At 38.5% G+C, this 17,342-nt stretch overlaps 1 protein-coding gene across 8 annotated transcripts in view; it reads right to left on the reverse strand.

The window, feature by feature from the left end:
* Positions 1-17,342, reverse strand: part of phf21ab (PHD finger protein 21Ab) — a 59,212-nt gene that overhangs the window by 20,722 nt on the left and 21,148 nt on the right. For 3 of the 8 annotated variants that reach the window (XM_051951642.1, XM_051951644.1, XM_051951647.1), the window contains exons 7-13: positions 11,386-11,538; positions 9,613-9,852; positions 7,566-7,658; positions 5,099-5,440; positions 3,740-3,856; positions 1,865-1,916; positions 1,703-1,782 (exon numbers count right to left, since the gene is read on the reverse strand). In XM_051951642.1, coding sequence (XP_051807602.1) covers positions 1,703-1,782; positions 1,865-1,916; positions 3,740-3,856; positions 5,099-5,440; positions 7,566-7,658; positions 9,613-9,852; positions 11,386-11,538 — 1,077 coding nt within the window. The remainder of the gene's footprint in view (positions 1-1,702; positions 1,783-1,864; positions 1,917-3,739; positions 3,857-5,098; positions 5,441-7,565; positions 7,659-9,612; positions 9,853-11,385; positions 11,539-17,342) is intronic. The other 5 variants (XM_051951645.1, XM_051951649.1, XM_051951643.1 and 2 more) reach the window with 4 other exon arrangements.

Here is a 17,342-nt window from a genome sequence, read left to right on the forward strand (position 1 = left end):
AGTTGTTGGAGATACATTCAGGATGGAGACACATCTTTCTACAGCGGATCATGTGAGCCTAACGACTCACATGATGATGAGGTAGGAGGCGACTCATTGGGCCGTTAAATCAACGACTCATCAGGCCCCCTATATTAGCATATTAATACCTGATTGGGATTCAACACCTGTTGTTGAAAGATTTCTTTAGTCTTTCAGTAGATACCATCAGCCTTAGCTCCATCTACACCTCTAATGGTTAAATACCTGGGACTCTCCAAACTAGTTTTTGAACTGAAGATGAGAGGCGAAACGTCTTCAAGATCACAAGAATAAGTCCAGTTGCCTGAACTAAACCCTTCACCTGTCCTAAATGTATTAATTTTCCATAAATTCCATAACGTTATCGGAAATCAGCAAAAAAATATATCAAAATGACTCAAAATTTATCCACAAGGTTGACAAATTTGTCCAAAATGACATAAATCTGTCCAAAATTATACAAAGTAAATGAATTTACATACAAAATGATCATGAGAGGAAATTCAAAGCTACTGGATGAATAAAATAAAGTCAGCATTGCTCAGAAACAGGGAACAGAGGAGCAGGTTGTTGAAGATACATTCAGCATGGAGAAACATCTTTATATAGATGATGAACAGTAGAAAGTTGTGTGTAGATTAGGTTGTAAAAATGTAAACAAATACTAATAACATGTGGAATTCCATTTTTTACTGTGTATAATCGTACATAAAACTTTTTTTGTTGTCTCTACGTCTAGTCATGGCTGTGCTGCTTCCACAGAGGTGCAGGACTTGAAAAATGGTCCCACAAGGAATAAAAATGTGACCGAAGCAACAAACGTCCACTGAATATGATGTGGTTGGTGAACTGTTGGGACAACCATGGCAATGTTGGACCATTTTCTAGATGCACTGAAGCAGCGACGACTCATTTTAACCACAAAATCCTGTTTGAGTTTAATCAAGACGACCTCCAGGCTTTAAATATTGTAAAGTGCAAAATATTCTCCACATAAATCAACTCTCAACTGAAAACAATCAGCTGTCATTAAAGCGCTCACACAGCTTTTTGGAGAAACACATGACCCAACTAGTCGATATTTTTTCTGCCTTCAAGTGAATCCATTTGAGAGTTTTGCTAAATTAACACAAACCTTTCCTTCAGCAGGAGAGACGGAAGCAGTCGGAGCCAATCGATCAATTTGGCTTTGATAAAAAGAAATGTTTCTAACGCAAGCTGTTCATCCTAATTAGCTTTTGTGGTTTATTGCGGCTCACAAATCAACTTTAAACTGCTGTTAATGGATGCAGCGTGGTGGTACGGAACAACCTAAAAGTTTCAGTGGGTGGAAGAATTAATGAGGATCTGACTTTCTGACATCTGTTTGTAGAAAATATTATGCCACTGAAATGTGGAACTGTAGTGAAAACAGATTTTTCAGTAAGTATTTCTATGCTAAGACAGACTAATCTGAGACAAAACATGTAGACGAGGTGGTTTTGTGGGCATAAATCTGCAGGAATTGAGCAAAATTAAAGCCACAAGCTGCAAAAACTGAGTTTCAAAGTTGACAACCACAACTAAAATCAGTTTGCACGAACACAAGACAGAATATTACGTCTCGACTGAGTTTTATCAGGACTGCTCATCAGATAACTCTGAATAAAACGTCATTGTGTTGCTAGAATCTTGAACGTACCTCGGGTTCGAACACAGCTCCGCTGTACACCGGGTTGGCCGTCGTTCTCCTCTTCCTCTCCTGTCTTTTGCTCTGAATTTCTGCGGATGAAAACACCAGAGGTTGACTACAGATGTGCAGCAGCAGCTTCAGGATCCTGCTGCTGTTAAAACTACAACTCACCTTCCAAGTGGTCGTGTGTTACCAGACCCAAAGACACCATGAAGGCCAGTTTCTGGAAGAGAGACCAGCACAGCCTTTAGTTCATAAAGTGCAAACAGAAATGTGCAAAGACATTCATGTACAAAGTGCCAATAACCTCGAAATTCACACAAAAAAGCTGAATATTAATACACAAAAGTAACAATAATCTTCATATTGAAGCACAAAGGAGTCAAATATGTGGATACTAATGTACAAAAGTGCCAATAACATGTAAGTTGGTGCATAAAAGTTGAATGATCTGAATATTAATGCATCAATAACTCAGATATTACCACACAAAAGTGCCAATAACATAGAAGTTGGTGTGCAAAAGTTCAAATAATCTTAATATAACCACCCAAACATATCAATGACCCAGATACTAACAGACTAAAATGCCAAAAACCTGGATATTAATGCATTAAAGTGGCAAAAACCTGCACATTCATGCTCAAATGTGTCAATAATCCACATATTAACAGACAAAAGTACCAAAAACCTGCACAGTAAAGGCCAAAAGTAACAAAAACTTGAGTATTAGCATACACAAGTGTTCATAACTTGGATTTTAATGGCCCAAAGTGTCAATGATCTGAATATTGATGCACAAATGCATCAACAACCCAGATACTAACAGACAAAAGTGCCAAAAACCTGGATATGAACCCACAAAAGTACCACTGACATGGAACTTAGTGCACAAAAGGTTAAAAAATCTGAATAATAACGCACATATATTCTAAAAACCCAGATACTAACAGACAAAAGTGCCAAAAACCTGGATATGAACCCACAAAAGTACCACTGACATGGAACTTAGTGCACAAAAGGTTAAAAAAATCTGAATAATAACGCACATATATTTTAAAAACCCAGATACTAACAGACAAAAGTGACAAGAACCTGAATATGAACCCACAAAAGTGCCACTGACATGGAACTTAGTGTGCAAAAGTCTCAAAAATCTGAATATTAATGCACAAATGTATCATTGACCAAGATATTAACAGACAAATATGGCAAAAACCTGAATATTAATGCACAAAAAAGTGTCAATAACCTGGTTAGTAATGCACAAAAGTTTCAGTAACCTGCATAATAACACATAAAAGTGCCAATGACATGGAGCTAAGTGCACAAAAGTTTTGAAAAATCTGAACTGTAACGCCCAAACGTATCAATGACCCAGATATTAACAGACAAAAGTGCAAAAAAACCATCTAAGTGGAAACAGCCTCCATATTCATGCACAAAAGTAACAACAACCTGAGTATTAGCATATGCAGGCGTCCATAAATTGGATTTTAACAAACAGAAGTGTCAATAACCTGATTATTAACACATAAAAGTGCCACTGACATGGAACTTAGTGCACAAAAGTTTAAAAAAATCTGAATATTAACACACAAACGTATCAATGACCCAGATATTAACAGAGTAAAGCACCAAAAACCTGAGTAGTAACAGATGTATTAACTTGGATATTAATGCACAATAAAGTGTCAAAAACCTTGATATTAACACATGAATATCTTCCAAAGATATACATTAGTTTTAATTTTTAGTAAAGCTTTGCATCTTACAAGCTTCTCATAGTTTCCTCGTATTAAAATAGTAAGCAGTAAACACTAAGGAGAAAAGCTCGACATCAACAGCCTTTCCAGGACTCTCTTATTGATCAGTTAATGAACTTCTTCTTAGACACCATGTTAAAGACGATGTCAGTGTTTCTACATTTAGATCAAATGACAGACCAAAATAAGTGTAAGCTTTCAGTCTTTGGTCCTCTGCAGCCCTAATAAACGTTTTCTGACTGCTGGAGCTGATGCTGAGTCGTCAGTCTGCGGTTCCTACCTCTGGATTCTCCTCTTTCTTGGGTCTGGGAGGAGGAGGAGGAGACAGTGGAGGGGTGGAGGAGGAAGGGAGGCTGACGACGGCCTTCTGCTCTGCTCCTCCTGATTTAACAGTCTGCTGAGAAGAAGAGGAGGGAGAAAACGGCAGGTTTAAGTACGCAGAAAATCAAAACAATCGATCACAGACGAGCCATTAGGTGGAAAAATCCACTTCCTGAAATACAGGGGAGTGGAACTCTCTGAACTGAAGCACAAACCAAACAACAGAGGTTAAACTAGACGAGCCCTCAGTAGAGGGCAGAACCACACCCATGCATGATACTCTGTATCAATTTTGATCATCCTACGTATCTCCCTTCCTACTTGATCTGCTGACCTCTAACTCCACAACTGAGCAGGGGACCTTAGACTGATCTTCAGTGCCAAGTTTGATTATCCTGACTTCAGCACTTGCAGAGATATCTGACCAGACATATGCACACACCCACATACATACTTACCCAGCCAGATACCGAAGCGAATGCAGTAACCCCGCTGACGTACGTCAGGCGTGGTTAATAATATCCTTTAAAGGACTAAACTGTTCCTAAAAATTAGCCTTTTAGTCCAGTGACATCTTAAACTAAACGTGTCTTTTAATTTGTGTAACATTTTGTAGGTTGAAACATCTTCACCAGCCTTAAATTCTGTGATTATACATGTAAGTTTCAATGCATTTAAACCACCGTATTTACCATTAATAGGACTGTTGTGTCTCCACAAAACAGTCCTTTCCACTTCTATAAAAACCCTGATATTTACATGGTTTATTATTCACAAAAGTGTCAAAATCCTGAGTATCACTCCACCAAAGTATTCGTCATCTGGATTTGAAAGCACAAAAGTGTCAAAAAATCTAGATATTAACAAGGTTAAATATAAAAAATCTGGCTTTTAATGCAAAAAAAAGTGTCAAAATCCTGGATATTACTCCACCAAAGTACTTATAATTTTGATTTTAAAGTACAAAAGTGTCAAAAATCTAGACATTAACACAGTAAAGTATACAAATTCTAGCTGTTAATGGACAAAATGGCAAAAATGTAGACACTGACACAGAAAAGCATCAACAATGCAGATTGTAATGCACAAAGTATAAAAAATGTGGATGCTAACACGTTAAAGTAAAAATGACAGTTTTTAAAGATCTTCAGTCAGAACCAAAGATGTGATGAAAATGATTCACTTAAAAAACAAACAATTACTGAAGCTGAATGTGCACTAACTGAGTAAATACCAGTAAAATCTGATCCACAGCAATGAAAGACTTTGTAGTACAGCTTAGACGCAGTACTGACGCAGTACTCAGGTGTACTCTTACCTTGGGCTCAGTGGTCAGGCTGCTGATCTGGATCGGCTGGGCTGGGGTCGGGGTGGGGACGGGGGCAGGGTTGGGTGCCTGGGCGGGGCTGGCGAGGCGGGTGGGCGTGGCCGAGACCGGCGTGGTGATGACGATGCCCGTCAGCGGGGTGGAGCCGGTCTTGCTGCAGGGCTGGCCGTTGACGATGCGCACCTGGTGGATGGGGGCCGCCGACGGCAGCGAGGACGACAGCTTGGTGGCCAGCATGACGGGCCTCTGGAGCAGCTGGGGGGCCGCCATCATGGGCGGGGGAGGGGCCGGGGCGATGGGGACGTTGGTGGGCGTGGCCGGCTTTGGCCTGACCTGGTGACAACAGACAGCCAATCAGAAAACAGCACCGAAACGACTCGACACTGCTGGGTAACGCCACTGCCTCAGGCTGACCGATGCTAATTATGCTAACACTGCTAATAAAAACTATAAACTACTGCTAATACGCTAATAAAACTAGAAACTACTGTTAATATGCTAATAAAGCAGTAAATTACTGCTAATAAAGCTAGAAACTACTGCTATTACGCCATTAACTAAACCTACTGCTGATACTTCTTATAAATCTACAACTACTGCTAATACTGCTGATAAAACTACAACTACTGCTAATACCACTAATAATACTAGACCTACTGGTGATACTGCTCATGAAACTATACTTACTGCTGAAATTGCAATAAAACTACAACTACTGCTGATACTGCTGCAGATACTCCAGACAAAATGTTTATCTGTCTCCGTGACCAAAGTCTGTGAATTAATTTGTTTACTTCTGTCCTCTCCTTTTACTCTTTTGAAAGTACAACTACATGGTTTTCCCTCTTATTGTAAGACTTGATCGCAGCACCTAAACGCTTTTATGCAAACAAATGCACAGAAAAAATATTTAATCAGCTCTAAACTATGTTTTTATTCTCCAGGTGGACTAGGGGGCGAGTACATTAGGTACAAAAGTGTCAAAATCCTGGATATTATTCCACTAAAGTAACTATAATTTGGATTTTAAAGCACAAAAGTGTCAAAAATCTAGATATTAACATGGAAAAGTATAAATAATCTGAATTTTAATGCACAAAAGTGCCAAAAACCTGGACATTACTCAAAGTACCCATAATCTGAAATTTAAAGCATGAAAGTGACAAAAATTCTAGATTTTAACACAGTTACGTATCAATAATCTGAATTTTAAAGCACTAAAGTGCAAAAAATTAGGATATTATCACAGAAAAGAATAAATAATCTGAATTTTAAAGCACAAAAGTACCAAAAACCTGGACATTACTGTACCAAAGTACCCATAATCTGGATATTAAGGAACAAATGTCAAAAATGTAGATATTAGCACAGTAAAGTATAAATAATCTGAATTCTAATGCACAAAAGTGCCTAAAACCTGGATATTACTGCACCAAAGTACAAATAATCAGGATTTTAAAGAACAAAAGTGTCAAAAACCTGGATATTAACACAGTTAAGTATAAATAATTTGAATTCTAATGCAGAAAAGTGGCAAAAATCTAAATATTAACACATTAAAATATAAATAATTTGAATTTTAAGGTGCAAAAGTGTAAAAAAAATCTTGACCTTAAGACAGTTAAGTATCAATAATCTCAATTGCAAAACACAAAAGTGGCAAAAAACTGAATATTAATCCACCAAAGAATCAATAATCCATATTTTAATGCACATAAGACTGAAAAATTTGGATGCTAACACGCTAAAGTATCAATAGCAACCATATTTAAATATCAAAAATTCAAATCGACCCCCCAAAGCCCTCCAAAAAGCAAAAAGAAAACCCTAAACTACTGGTAATACTCCAGATCCTGCTAACTCTACAGCGGCTCAAAGTCTTTTCTGGTCGATCCTCTTCATCTGTGTTTGCCCTTTTTAGCTGCCTAACACACTTTTAATCCAGTCCACTCTGCCTCTCTGATCCCTGAGGTGTTATTTATTCCGGTTTTGGAGGGTTTGGGTTGAATCTGTTGTTCTGAGAGGGTAAAATATCAGCTGATGTGACTAAAACTGCCTGAACCAGCGCAGCCAGAGCTCCCAGTGGCGTTACTCAACACAAACAACATGTCTCCACGTGAAGGGTTAAAAACACACCAACAGCCAGGAACACAAAATACCAAGAAGCTGCAGGAAAACAAGCTCTCACCACGAAAAAAGGTGAAAAACACACACTCGCACGCAGGCAGGAAACCTCGAAAAACAACCTGTTGACGGGTCAGTTGGGAAATTAAAAAGAAGCACAACGAGAGGAGAAGAGATGAGTAGAGGCAGCACAGAGCAAACAATGTTTTAGTGCCACGGAGCAAGGCATGAGTGTTTGCTTTGGTGCGCTCCTGCCCCCTGCTGGACAGCGGCGGGCCACACACACTGGTCTGAGGGGGGTTAGGGTTTGGAGGCGGGTCTTACAGGGACGCACCTGTGGCTGAAAGGTGGGTCGAGGCGTCAGTCTAGGAGGAGGGACAAACTGAGGAACTTTGATTGGCTGGGCGGTGGTGGTGGTGGCCTGCACCTGAGACAAAACCACAGCAGATGGTGGATCTGTGCCGACATCTGGCCGCTGCTGTCAGCTCACATCTGCACTTTCAACAGGACTGTGACGAAACGTTTGTGCACAACAACAGAGCTGCAGTCAATCTGGCAACGTGTGAGGGACTGGAAGACTCAGGGTGGAGAATTTGGACATTTTGCTTTTCTTACGTGGAGGTAAAGTGCAGATCTTTGGGTCTTGGACAGTTTCAGATGGAAAGATTTCACTAAAACATAACCGATTAAGTAGAGCTGCACGATATATGGTGTCAGGATAAACACTGCAATGTGCGAAATGAACTCAAACGCATCATGCAGTGACTAATACAACAGAAAACCTCAGATAGTTCTCTATTTTCATGACAAACTACAAGAGAAGTCAGTCTGATAGAATGTAATTGACACAGATTTAATGCAGGGGTCCTCAGTTTAGGACGTCATTGACCTACAACGTTTCATCATTACGTTGACAAGCGGAGCAGATGTATACGGCGTCATGCAGAGCTATAAAGGTGCATGGAAATTGCACACATGGTGGGTGGTCACTAGTGGGCCACAGCATTGTCACATGACAGCCCTCGAGCTTCAGCGGGCCGCAAACTTTCTCTTTTATTTCAAAAACACTCCAGGGAAAAATATTTCTGAAAGCATCTGAGGCAGCTTTCTAGATAATTTTCGCTGATTTTAAGATAAATCTGACAGCAAAGCACCTCATTTCACTCACTCAACTGTCCAGCTAGCTTCTACTGTAGTCTGCATATTAGGCGTTCACAGAGACCGTGTTTAGCCACAGTGGGATGCTGTGGGTATATTTTGTTAATATTTAGCATCCAGGAGGCACATTAATTCAGGTAAAGATTGTTTCAAGACTTATTTTGCTGCAAATATGTGTGCATTAGTATTAGCAATGTAGCACAACATGGAAGTGAAAGCGTCATTTTGTTTATGTAAAAGAGCAATAAAATCATTTTCTCCCAAAAATCAGTCAAGAATTGTGACCTTAGTATTAAAGAAAAACCTCATCATTATCCTTTTGGCCATAATCATGCAAAAAATATTTCAGCTACAGAAAGGATGAACAAAAAAATGCAACTAATTAGTTTGGCCACAGAGCTCACCAGTGCAGCAGCTTAATCCAGAGTATAAAGGTATTTCTGATGTCTTTTAGACATCAGAAATAGATTTTCTCCCTACAATCATTAAAGAATCATGATCTTAGTATTAAAGAAAAACCTCAGAATTATCCTTTTGGCCATAATCATGCAGTTTATGAAAATATTTCAGCGACAGAAACAATGATGTTAACCAAAAAGTACAACTTCAGCACCACAAAGCTCACAAGTGCAGCCAAATTTACATTTAATACCAAGTAAAAAGCTATTTCTGCTCTTAAAAAAGCTTCCAAATGAATCATTTTTATCCTATTATGCAAATGCACTCCCTTACTAAATCTCACAGATGGATTAATTCCATCCAGATACAGTTTTTCAAGTCGTCTGCTGATAAAATCCTGTATTTTTTCCAAAATATATTGCAGCAAAAACCCAAACCCCTCAGTGTCAGTTCCTCCAATATCGTGCAGCTCTACCCCTTAAGCTCGGAGCTTTGTGGAGTTTCTGCCTGAGAAAATATTAACTCAGCTGTGAGGCCGGGTGGATGAGGAGAATGTTAAAGCCGTTGTGTGGAGCGCTGGGTAACGGCTTCTCTGTTGTTCTGCACGATCGTTTGGCTCGGTGACATGAACCCGACCCGTCTGGCTGCTGCGAGGCCACCACTCACACCACAGCCTGCTTTCAGAGCAACATCCTGCCGCTTCCTTCCCCCCTGCGGGCCGACAAACCGCTCGTCTACGCTCTGAAGCTCCCCTCGGCTCTACACATCACAACACAAACTGTTCAGTAAAGTCAGAGGGACGGGGAGGAGGCGGGCCGTCTTACCACCATGGCGTTCTTGGACACCAGCCGCACGGGCTCCGAGCTCTGATTGGTCAGCTTGCTGGCCACCTGCAGGTTGATGGGCACGTTCTGCGAGTCGGGTTTGGTGATAGCTGTGGTTACCATAGCGACGGTGGGCGGGCGTTGCGGCAGGACGGAGCCGGGCAGGGCGGGCGTGGCGGCAGCTTTCAGCACCAGAGGTAGAGTCTTCGTGGTGAGGACCGGCGTGACCGTCAGGGTCTGCTGAGGGACGATTTAACCCGAGAGACACACAGAGGAGACACGTTAGAGCAGGGGGTCAAACATGAGGCCCACGGGCCAAAACCGGCCCTCCAGAGGGTCCGATCGGGCCCACAGGACGACTTTGTAAAGTTTAAAAATGACAGAGAAGACGCTAACAGCAGATTGTAAATTAGTACAACTATAAATTTAAAATGATTTAAGGACCACAACAAGTTGCTTTGATCATAAAGTAAAATAAAGTACTCTTTGTTCTTTTGTGTCTCCTTTTTGTAATATTTTGTCTTTTTGTTGTTTTTTTTTGTCTGATTTATTTTGTGTCTTTTGTCTCATTTTTGGTCATTTTGTTTCTTGCTTTTCTCATTTTGTGTCTCATTTTTGTGATATTTTGTCTTTTTATTGTCTGACTGTTGTTGAGTTTCGTGTTTTGTCTCATTTTTTGTTGCTTTGCGTTTCCTTTTGTCTCGCTTGTGTTTTTTGTCTTATTTTTTGTCATTTTGTGTTTTGCTTTATTCGTTGTTTTGTGTGTCGTTTTTGTCGTTTTGTTTTTTTGTCTTGCTTGTGTTGTTAATCTATTTTCTGTCATTTTGTTTATCGCATTTGACAATTTTTTTACCAATTTGTTGTCCTTTGTCCATTTTTTTGTCGCTATCTAACCATTTTGTCTAATTTTTGTCTCTTTTGTTTAGTTCGTCTCATTTTTTGTCATTTCGTTTCTCACTTTTGTCGTTTTCTGTCTCTTTTTTTGGTAATTAATTGCAATTTTTAGAAATTTTGTGTCTTGTTTTTGTAATATTTTGTGGGTTTTTTGTCTTTTTTTATCTGCCTTTTGTCATTTTGATCATAAAGTAAAACACTAGATTGCTCAGTTCCAGATATCTGTGAATAAATATTTTGTTCCTTTACAGAAACACTCTGATCTGTAAGTAGTAGTGTGTAAATGGTAAATTGAGACATAATGATTCTAGTAAAGTCACAGAAATAAAGCATTAATTTATTATTTGCAGAGTGGAGGAAAAAACAGGCCAAAACATGCAGTTTCTGATGTGTAATGTCCACATGATGAAACTTTAGAATTAATTATTTTAAAACATAAAATGGTGAAAAACTTTAGAAACTGTTATTTTCCAGAGTTTTGTTTTGCCTAATTTCAGACAATATCTACAAAACTCTCAAAATAGAGAATTAATTTACAGTTAATTTAATGACGAGTGTTAAAAAAGAACAGGTCAAAACACAGTTAAACTCTTTAAGTGTATTATTTTTTGTTTGCTTGTTTCAACAGTTTTAAAACCACTTTCCACCTCTTTTATAGCTATGTTTCATATCTGCAGAGATAGAAAGGGCAATTTTTTGGCTATTTTTGCTTGAAAAATGACTCAAAATTTTAACTAAATATCCAAATTGTTGTGAAATCTTTTTTTTGTTTGACATTTTCAGCTCTGTGGTGAACTACTAAGTGCATAAAAACAGACAAAACTCTTTCTTCTTCATATAAATCGCAGGTATAAACCAGTTGTGTGAGGAGTTTCCCACCTGCTGCAGTCCTCCAGGTATCTGCTGGCTCTGCAGCAGGTTCGCCGGCTTGATGTCGCCGCCTGCTGGAGGAGTTTGGACCTGCAGCTGCAGCTTGGCCTCTGGTTCCTGCTTCACCAGCAGCTCCTTCCTCAGCTGCTCCACCACCTTTTTCTGCAGAGGACAGGACGGGACCCGTGTTATTTCTCAGCTGCAGCTTCGGTTTTACTAAACACAGAGTCGCACAGATCGAGTCAAAGATCGTCTGTTTTAAAGGTTAAACACGAGAGGCAGGAACAGGTTTTCATGTTCTGGTCAGTTCATTGATCTTTGTCTTTCTAGCTTCCACTGTGTAAAAAAAATCCAATAAACACATTTAGGTGTTAATTTATTGGACATTTATGAAACTAGGTGTATATTAAATTAAACTGTTAGTTCAAATAGTAGTTTCCAGTAAAAATCTGCGTAATTTTACAATAAATGTCTAAATGCTGAGTTTTTTCTCCAGATCTCATGTCAGCAGCTCTTTCACTCATCAAACTCACAAATTTTTATTCTTGTCGATATTCTAGCATTTTTTTTTTTTTTTACAGAGAAGTTTGTTCATGCATTATTTACAGGCTGATTTACAGATCATTTTATTCCTTAAAAAATGAAGAAAATTGATTTTTTTCCCTCACAGTATTTTCAGATTCATGGAGAAAAATACCTTTGATTCTTAAATGTAAACAAATGGAGCAAGAATTTTGAAGCCTGTTTGGAGATTGAGGCAAATTAGTGACGTCTGATCACCATCTTACCTGTTTTCAGCACCTTTTTAGTAATTAAACTATTAATTTATCGTCCATTTTTTACCTTCATATCATCTTAACTGTTAATTCTTCATAATAAATCCTACTTTAGTGTGTGTTTTTACGGACTAAAACACTGAAACGTCTCGCTGCCTCGGTGCTAGACAAACAAAGTTGACTTTTGTAAAGATCAATAATCAATAGTTGAGCTGCGATCTGATTGGCTGCGTCTCGTTATGAACCCGCAGAGATTAGAGACAGAAGAAGAAGAAGACGGGGGAACAGGACGGCGGTGCAAACTGTAATGTGGAGCGCTGGAGCTCGGCGGCACACAAAGCTGCTGCTGACGAACACCGTCTGTTGCCTAGCAACACTTGACTCTCAAGCAGCAACTTAATGCAACGATACACAATCATAAAGACGCCGGGAGAAGAAAAAGCAGTGAAAAGTGCCTGATTCTCGTCTCAGAGAGCAGCCTGACCCGGAGCCTGCAGCCAATCACAGCCTCACCTGCTGATAGCTGCTGCTGAGGAACTTTAACCCTTCAGAGTCCATCAGTCATCAGCACTCTGCTCACACTCACACCCCTGAACCACAGACGCTTTCTACACATTTACTGCTCCATGTTTACTCACTGTGGGCTCATTTCAACTTTAAAATAAAGTTCTGCACCTCTGTGTGGGAATGTAAGGAATCAGGGGTGTTCAATTAAAATTGAAAGAGGTGGATCTCTTTGAATTTAGAGAAAAAGAGAAAAATTAAAACAAAGGTCCAGAGCATGAGAATGTCTAACCTGAATTAGTGTGATAAATGTTGATGGAAGCTGGCAGTTTAATTAGTGTCTGCATGCAATCAACAACTACATTCAGTACGGTTTAAAAACATTTTATGAATAAATAACTTTTGATGTAACTGTACATCCTAAAATAAAGTGCAGAACATGAAAAATAACAAGTGAACAACATGAACCAACTTCTATTCAAAAATACCTAAATCTAAAGAAATGTAAACAGTTGAACTCTTTTCCATTTGTTCCGGTCTTCCATCTCTCCCCTCATATCTGCTGTTTAACAGGAGAACTGAGCTGCAGCTCGTCCTGCCAGTGCTCTGAACGGTGTCAGTCGTTCTCAGACACATTTGGAGCTCATTGGAGAGTCTGGAACCAGATTTAGTTTGGATTATGTTCATAGTTAAGAAATGTTCAGGGCTACTTTTCTCTCGGTGTTGAATACCGATCGCCCAGCGTCATCCAGTGCTGGAGGGGTGGGGAATCGGAATATTCAGATCCCAAAATACATATTCGGATACCACCGTAACGACCGAATATCCAGATATCTGCGTCCACCCCTACAGACTTCACTGGCTGAGCAGCATCTCATGGGATGGCTGAACTCGTACCTAATTGGTTTGTGTGTTTCCTGAGCTGATAAACTAATGCTGGCAAAAGCTGCACTGTAAAATAAATGCGACCCGTCAAATTTAAAATCCAGCTACAATTAAAGATTGGACCACATAAGAACGGACCACGACACAGTGCAGACCCCAGCAGTGTCAGCATCTCCTGTATAACTACATCACAATAACACTGCATTACTCCAGTCACAACATACAGTGTTTTTGTTGTTTATTTTTCTCTCTGTCTGTTTATGTATCTTTTATCCTGCGTTTGTAATTGTCTGTCTGGCTTGTGCAATGTATCACAGTATTCTCTGCTTTTGTTCTCTTTTGTTTCTTCTTTCTACCATTATTCTTTTTCATTTGTAATATCCGGATCACCAGTTAGTGACTGTTACGTCTGCGGTTGTTTAGGTATGTACGGTGTTTTCTATGCGCCGTGTCTTTCTTTTTATTCGCCTATCAAATAATCAAACAGGACTGTTTCGCACCACGGCCAGGGCTGGTTGGTGCTACCAGGGAGGCGGTAGTACAGATGGTGACGTCGTCTCCGGGCCGGATGGCATCATCCATCCCACCCTGCTTCCAACCAGCACACTTGGTAGTTGGTCGTCTGTGATTTGGGAGGGTCTAGTACAGAAGCAGTGAGCTGGTTTCTCTCTTGTTTAATTCAGGATGGGGTGGTACCACTTTTTGTTTCAGTTGGTCATTCTTGGTTATCAGACTAGTGAGGTTTTGTTTGTTGTTTTTGGTTTTAGTTACACATCATCATTGTTTCTGTTTACAACCTTATTGTAAAATAAACACTTCATTTCTTTGAGAAGGTGTGTGTGTGGCTGCTTGGGACCAGTGGAAGGACGGTACTTTCATGCTACGCTCAGTGACCCCTGCAATAAATCATTAGAAAGTAAAGAAAAAAAACTGGAATCAACATGTACAACGTTTGTACCAACACCAGAGAAGCAGTGACTCCACATTAGTTCTGAAACGATTTCTCGTGTTGTTCGATTACTGAAATTGCTCGAGACAAAACCCTCTGAATCAAGGCTTCATTGAATCCACTCCATGCTAGACCCCAGACTTCATCCTACGTGGATCTGGACCTATGATAAAGAAATGATGAGGCATTTCTAATTTGACAGGACGCTTCTATCTGAACTGGAGCAGCTGTTCTACTGTTTATCAGATCAGAGGCTGAACTATGAAGGCAGTTTAACAGACTTTCCTCAGTCAGAGTTAACAGGTATGAAGGTGGTTTTCAACGTTCTCTGTTCACTCAGACTTTCTGCTTCAAACTCGTCACACACAGGAGGTTTAAAAAAGGTTTATTAAACTTTAAATACCCCTGTATACTATGTATGTGTTCCTTAGTACTTTTATTACTAATCTATTTCCAGAGAGAAGTTTCAGCTTTAAACGTCTCTTTTTAACGCTCTGAGCAACATGAAGTGAAACAGTAAAACTTTGTCTCCGTTGTTCTGCAGTGGCAGCAGATAGTTCACATTAAAGAACAGAAATACCTCCAGATATGAGTAGGAGGTAAACTGAGCCTCCAACAGAAGCAGAATTTGCAGCAAAAGCCCCAGGAAATGATTCTGTCTTGTTAGTTTTTTGAAAATAATGGCACTAAGTTTTGTGAACTGCAGTTCCCATAAAGCTGCAGGGGATGTAAACAATAAACGCAACGTGAAGGACTCGTTTTTAGCCCAGAAAACTGGAATGTTAAACAAAGAGCTACAGCAAATGAATTAATTTAACTGAAAATGGTTGTTTTTGCACGATTTCTGGAAATGGAGTCTTTTGTTTTGTCCACAACCTAAAGACATTCAGTTCAATATTAATATTTTAGTGTCCTCAGTGTATTCTAATATTTTACTTTCCAATGCTTATTTTATTAATTATTAATATGTTCTTATTTTACGCATTTTTATTGTAATATTTTGTTTTCGATATACTTATTTTATGTATCATTAACATTTTATTATTTGACACATTTTTTAACCCAATATTTTATTTATTATTATTTCATTATTTTATGTATTTTTATCCTAATATTTTATTACCATTCTATTGATTTTATCTTAACCCTGTAAAACAAAAATATAGAAAAAAATCAGCAAAAGTATGTATAAAAATAAATACATTATAAAACATAAGATATATATTTTTAATTCTATACATAAAAAACATAAAAATTAAAAAATTACATATATTTACAGTGTGAATGTATATAATATTTTATTTTTACACATACATAGATTGTTAAAAAGCAATTTAAAAAATATATTTTATTTGACTAATTTTTATCTTAGTATTCAGTTTTATTCTACAAATGTTAAACTAATATCCTATTTGATCATATTTTATTCTATTTATTTTATTTTCAAATGTATTATTATTCTACTAAGCTTAACCAAATATTCTATTAAATTTTACTCATTTTATCATCACATTGTATTTGATTCTATTCTACTCTTTTTTAATCACAATATTCAATTTTATTCAACTTATTTCTTGTTCTATCACATTTAATTTTATACTATTTATCTTAAAATGAAATTATTCTATAAATTTTATTCTAAGACTTTATTTTCCTCTTCTCATTTTACTATTATATTTTGTTCTATTTTTTTACATATTCAATTTTATTGTTGTCATTTTATCTTAATATTTTATTGTGACTATTGTACTCATATCATCAGAATAATATATTTTTTTCTACTTATTTTATTCTTTTCTTAGAATGTACTTTTATTTTACTTTTTCTGTCAAAATTAAAACTTTGTGTGAAAACAGCTCATAATAGTAATAATAACAATAACAGGAATATTTTCCCAACACTCTGAGCTTCTCCTTTAGGATCTCCGTGCTTTCATACTCACGCCGCTGTGCGTTGGTGACAAACAGTCCAATAGGTGATAAAAGCGTGGAGCCGTTAACATGATTCTCCTGCCTGCATCTCATTTGCATGTTAACATCAGCACCGTGACAGACGGAGCAGAGACACCTTCAGTGTTATGTAAGCAGTCTGTGTGCACAAATACAAACCCAGCCTTCTATTTTTACCAATAATCTGACTAATGTGTTCCCATTCAGACTCTCGCAGCTGTACAAAGTGTTACACCTCATAAAACCTGTAGGTGTTATCGAACGCACCTCTAAAAGCCACTAATTCTCGTGTGGAAGCGCCTCGGACCAAGTGCTTCACAAGAAGAACAAACGCGGTGGAATATGCGGCGAGCAGATAAAAATAGGAGGCATGTTGAAAGTGGTTAAAAATAAAAACACAAGACACAGAAAAACAACACAGGCAACAACAAAAGAGCTGCGAATCAAAAGAGTCTTTAGCCAAAGATATTCATGCTGCCGCTGCTGAAACTGTGAGCGTCTAAAAGGCAAGAAATCACATCTTTTCATGTCTGAAACGGCAACAACGGGCACATATTTACAACACAAGGATGATTATGAAGTCCAGATACAAAATGGCCACACAGACACAAAATAATCACAAAATAATATGCAAAATGACCAAAAAGAGAGGTGGAACGGCTGAAAATGAAGGAAAAATGACTTAAAAGACACTTAAAATGACCAAGAAGAAAGTCAGACTGACCTTAAAGAGGCACCGAATGTTCACAAACAAATATAAAAAGTCCACAAACAGTCCAAAGAGTACGAAGAGGCACCAAACAACCACAAATCAGTGCAGAATGACCACAAATAGGCACATAGCAACCGCAGAAAGATACAAAGTGGGCACAAAAATGCAAAACTACCACAAACAAACGCAAA

Source organism: Acanthochromis polyacanthus, chromosome 8, assembly GCF_021347895.1.
Source record: "Acanthochromis polyacanthus isolate Apoly-LR-REF ecotype Palm Island chromosome 8, KAUST_Apoly_ChrSc, whole genome shotgun sequence".
Classification (NCBI taxonomy): Eukaryota; Metazoa; Chordata; class Actinopteri; family Pomacentridae; genus Acanthochromis; species Acanthochromis polyacanthus.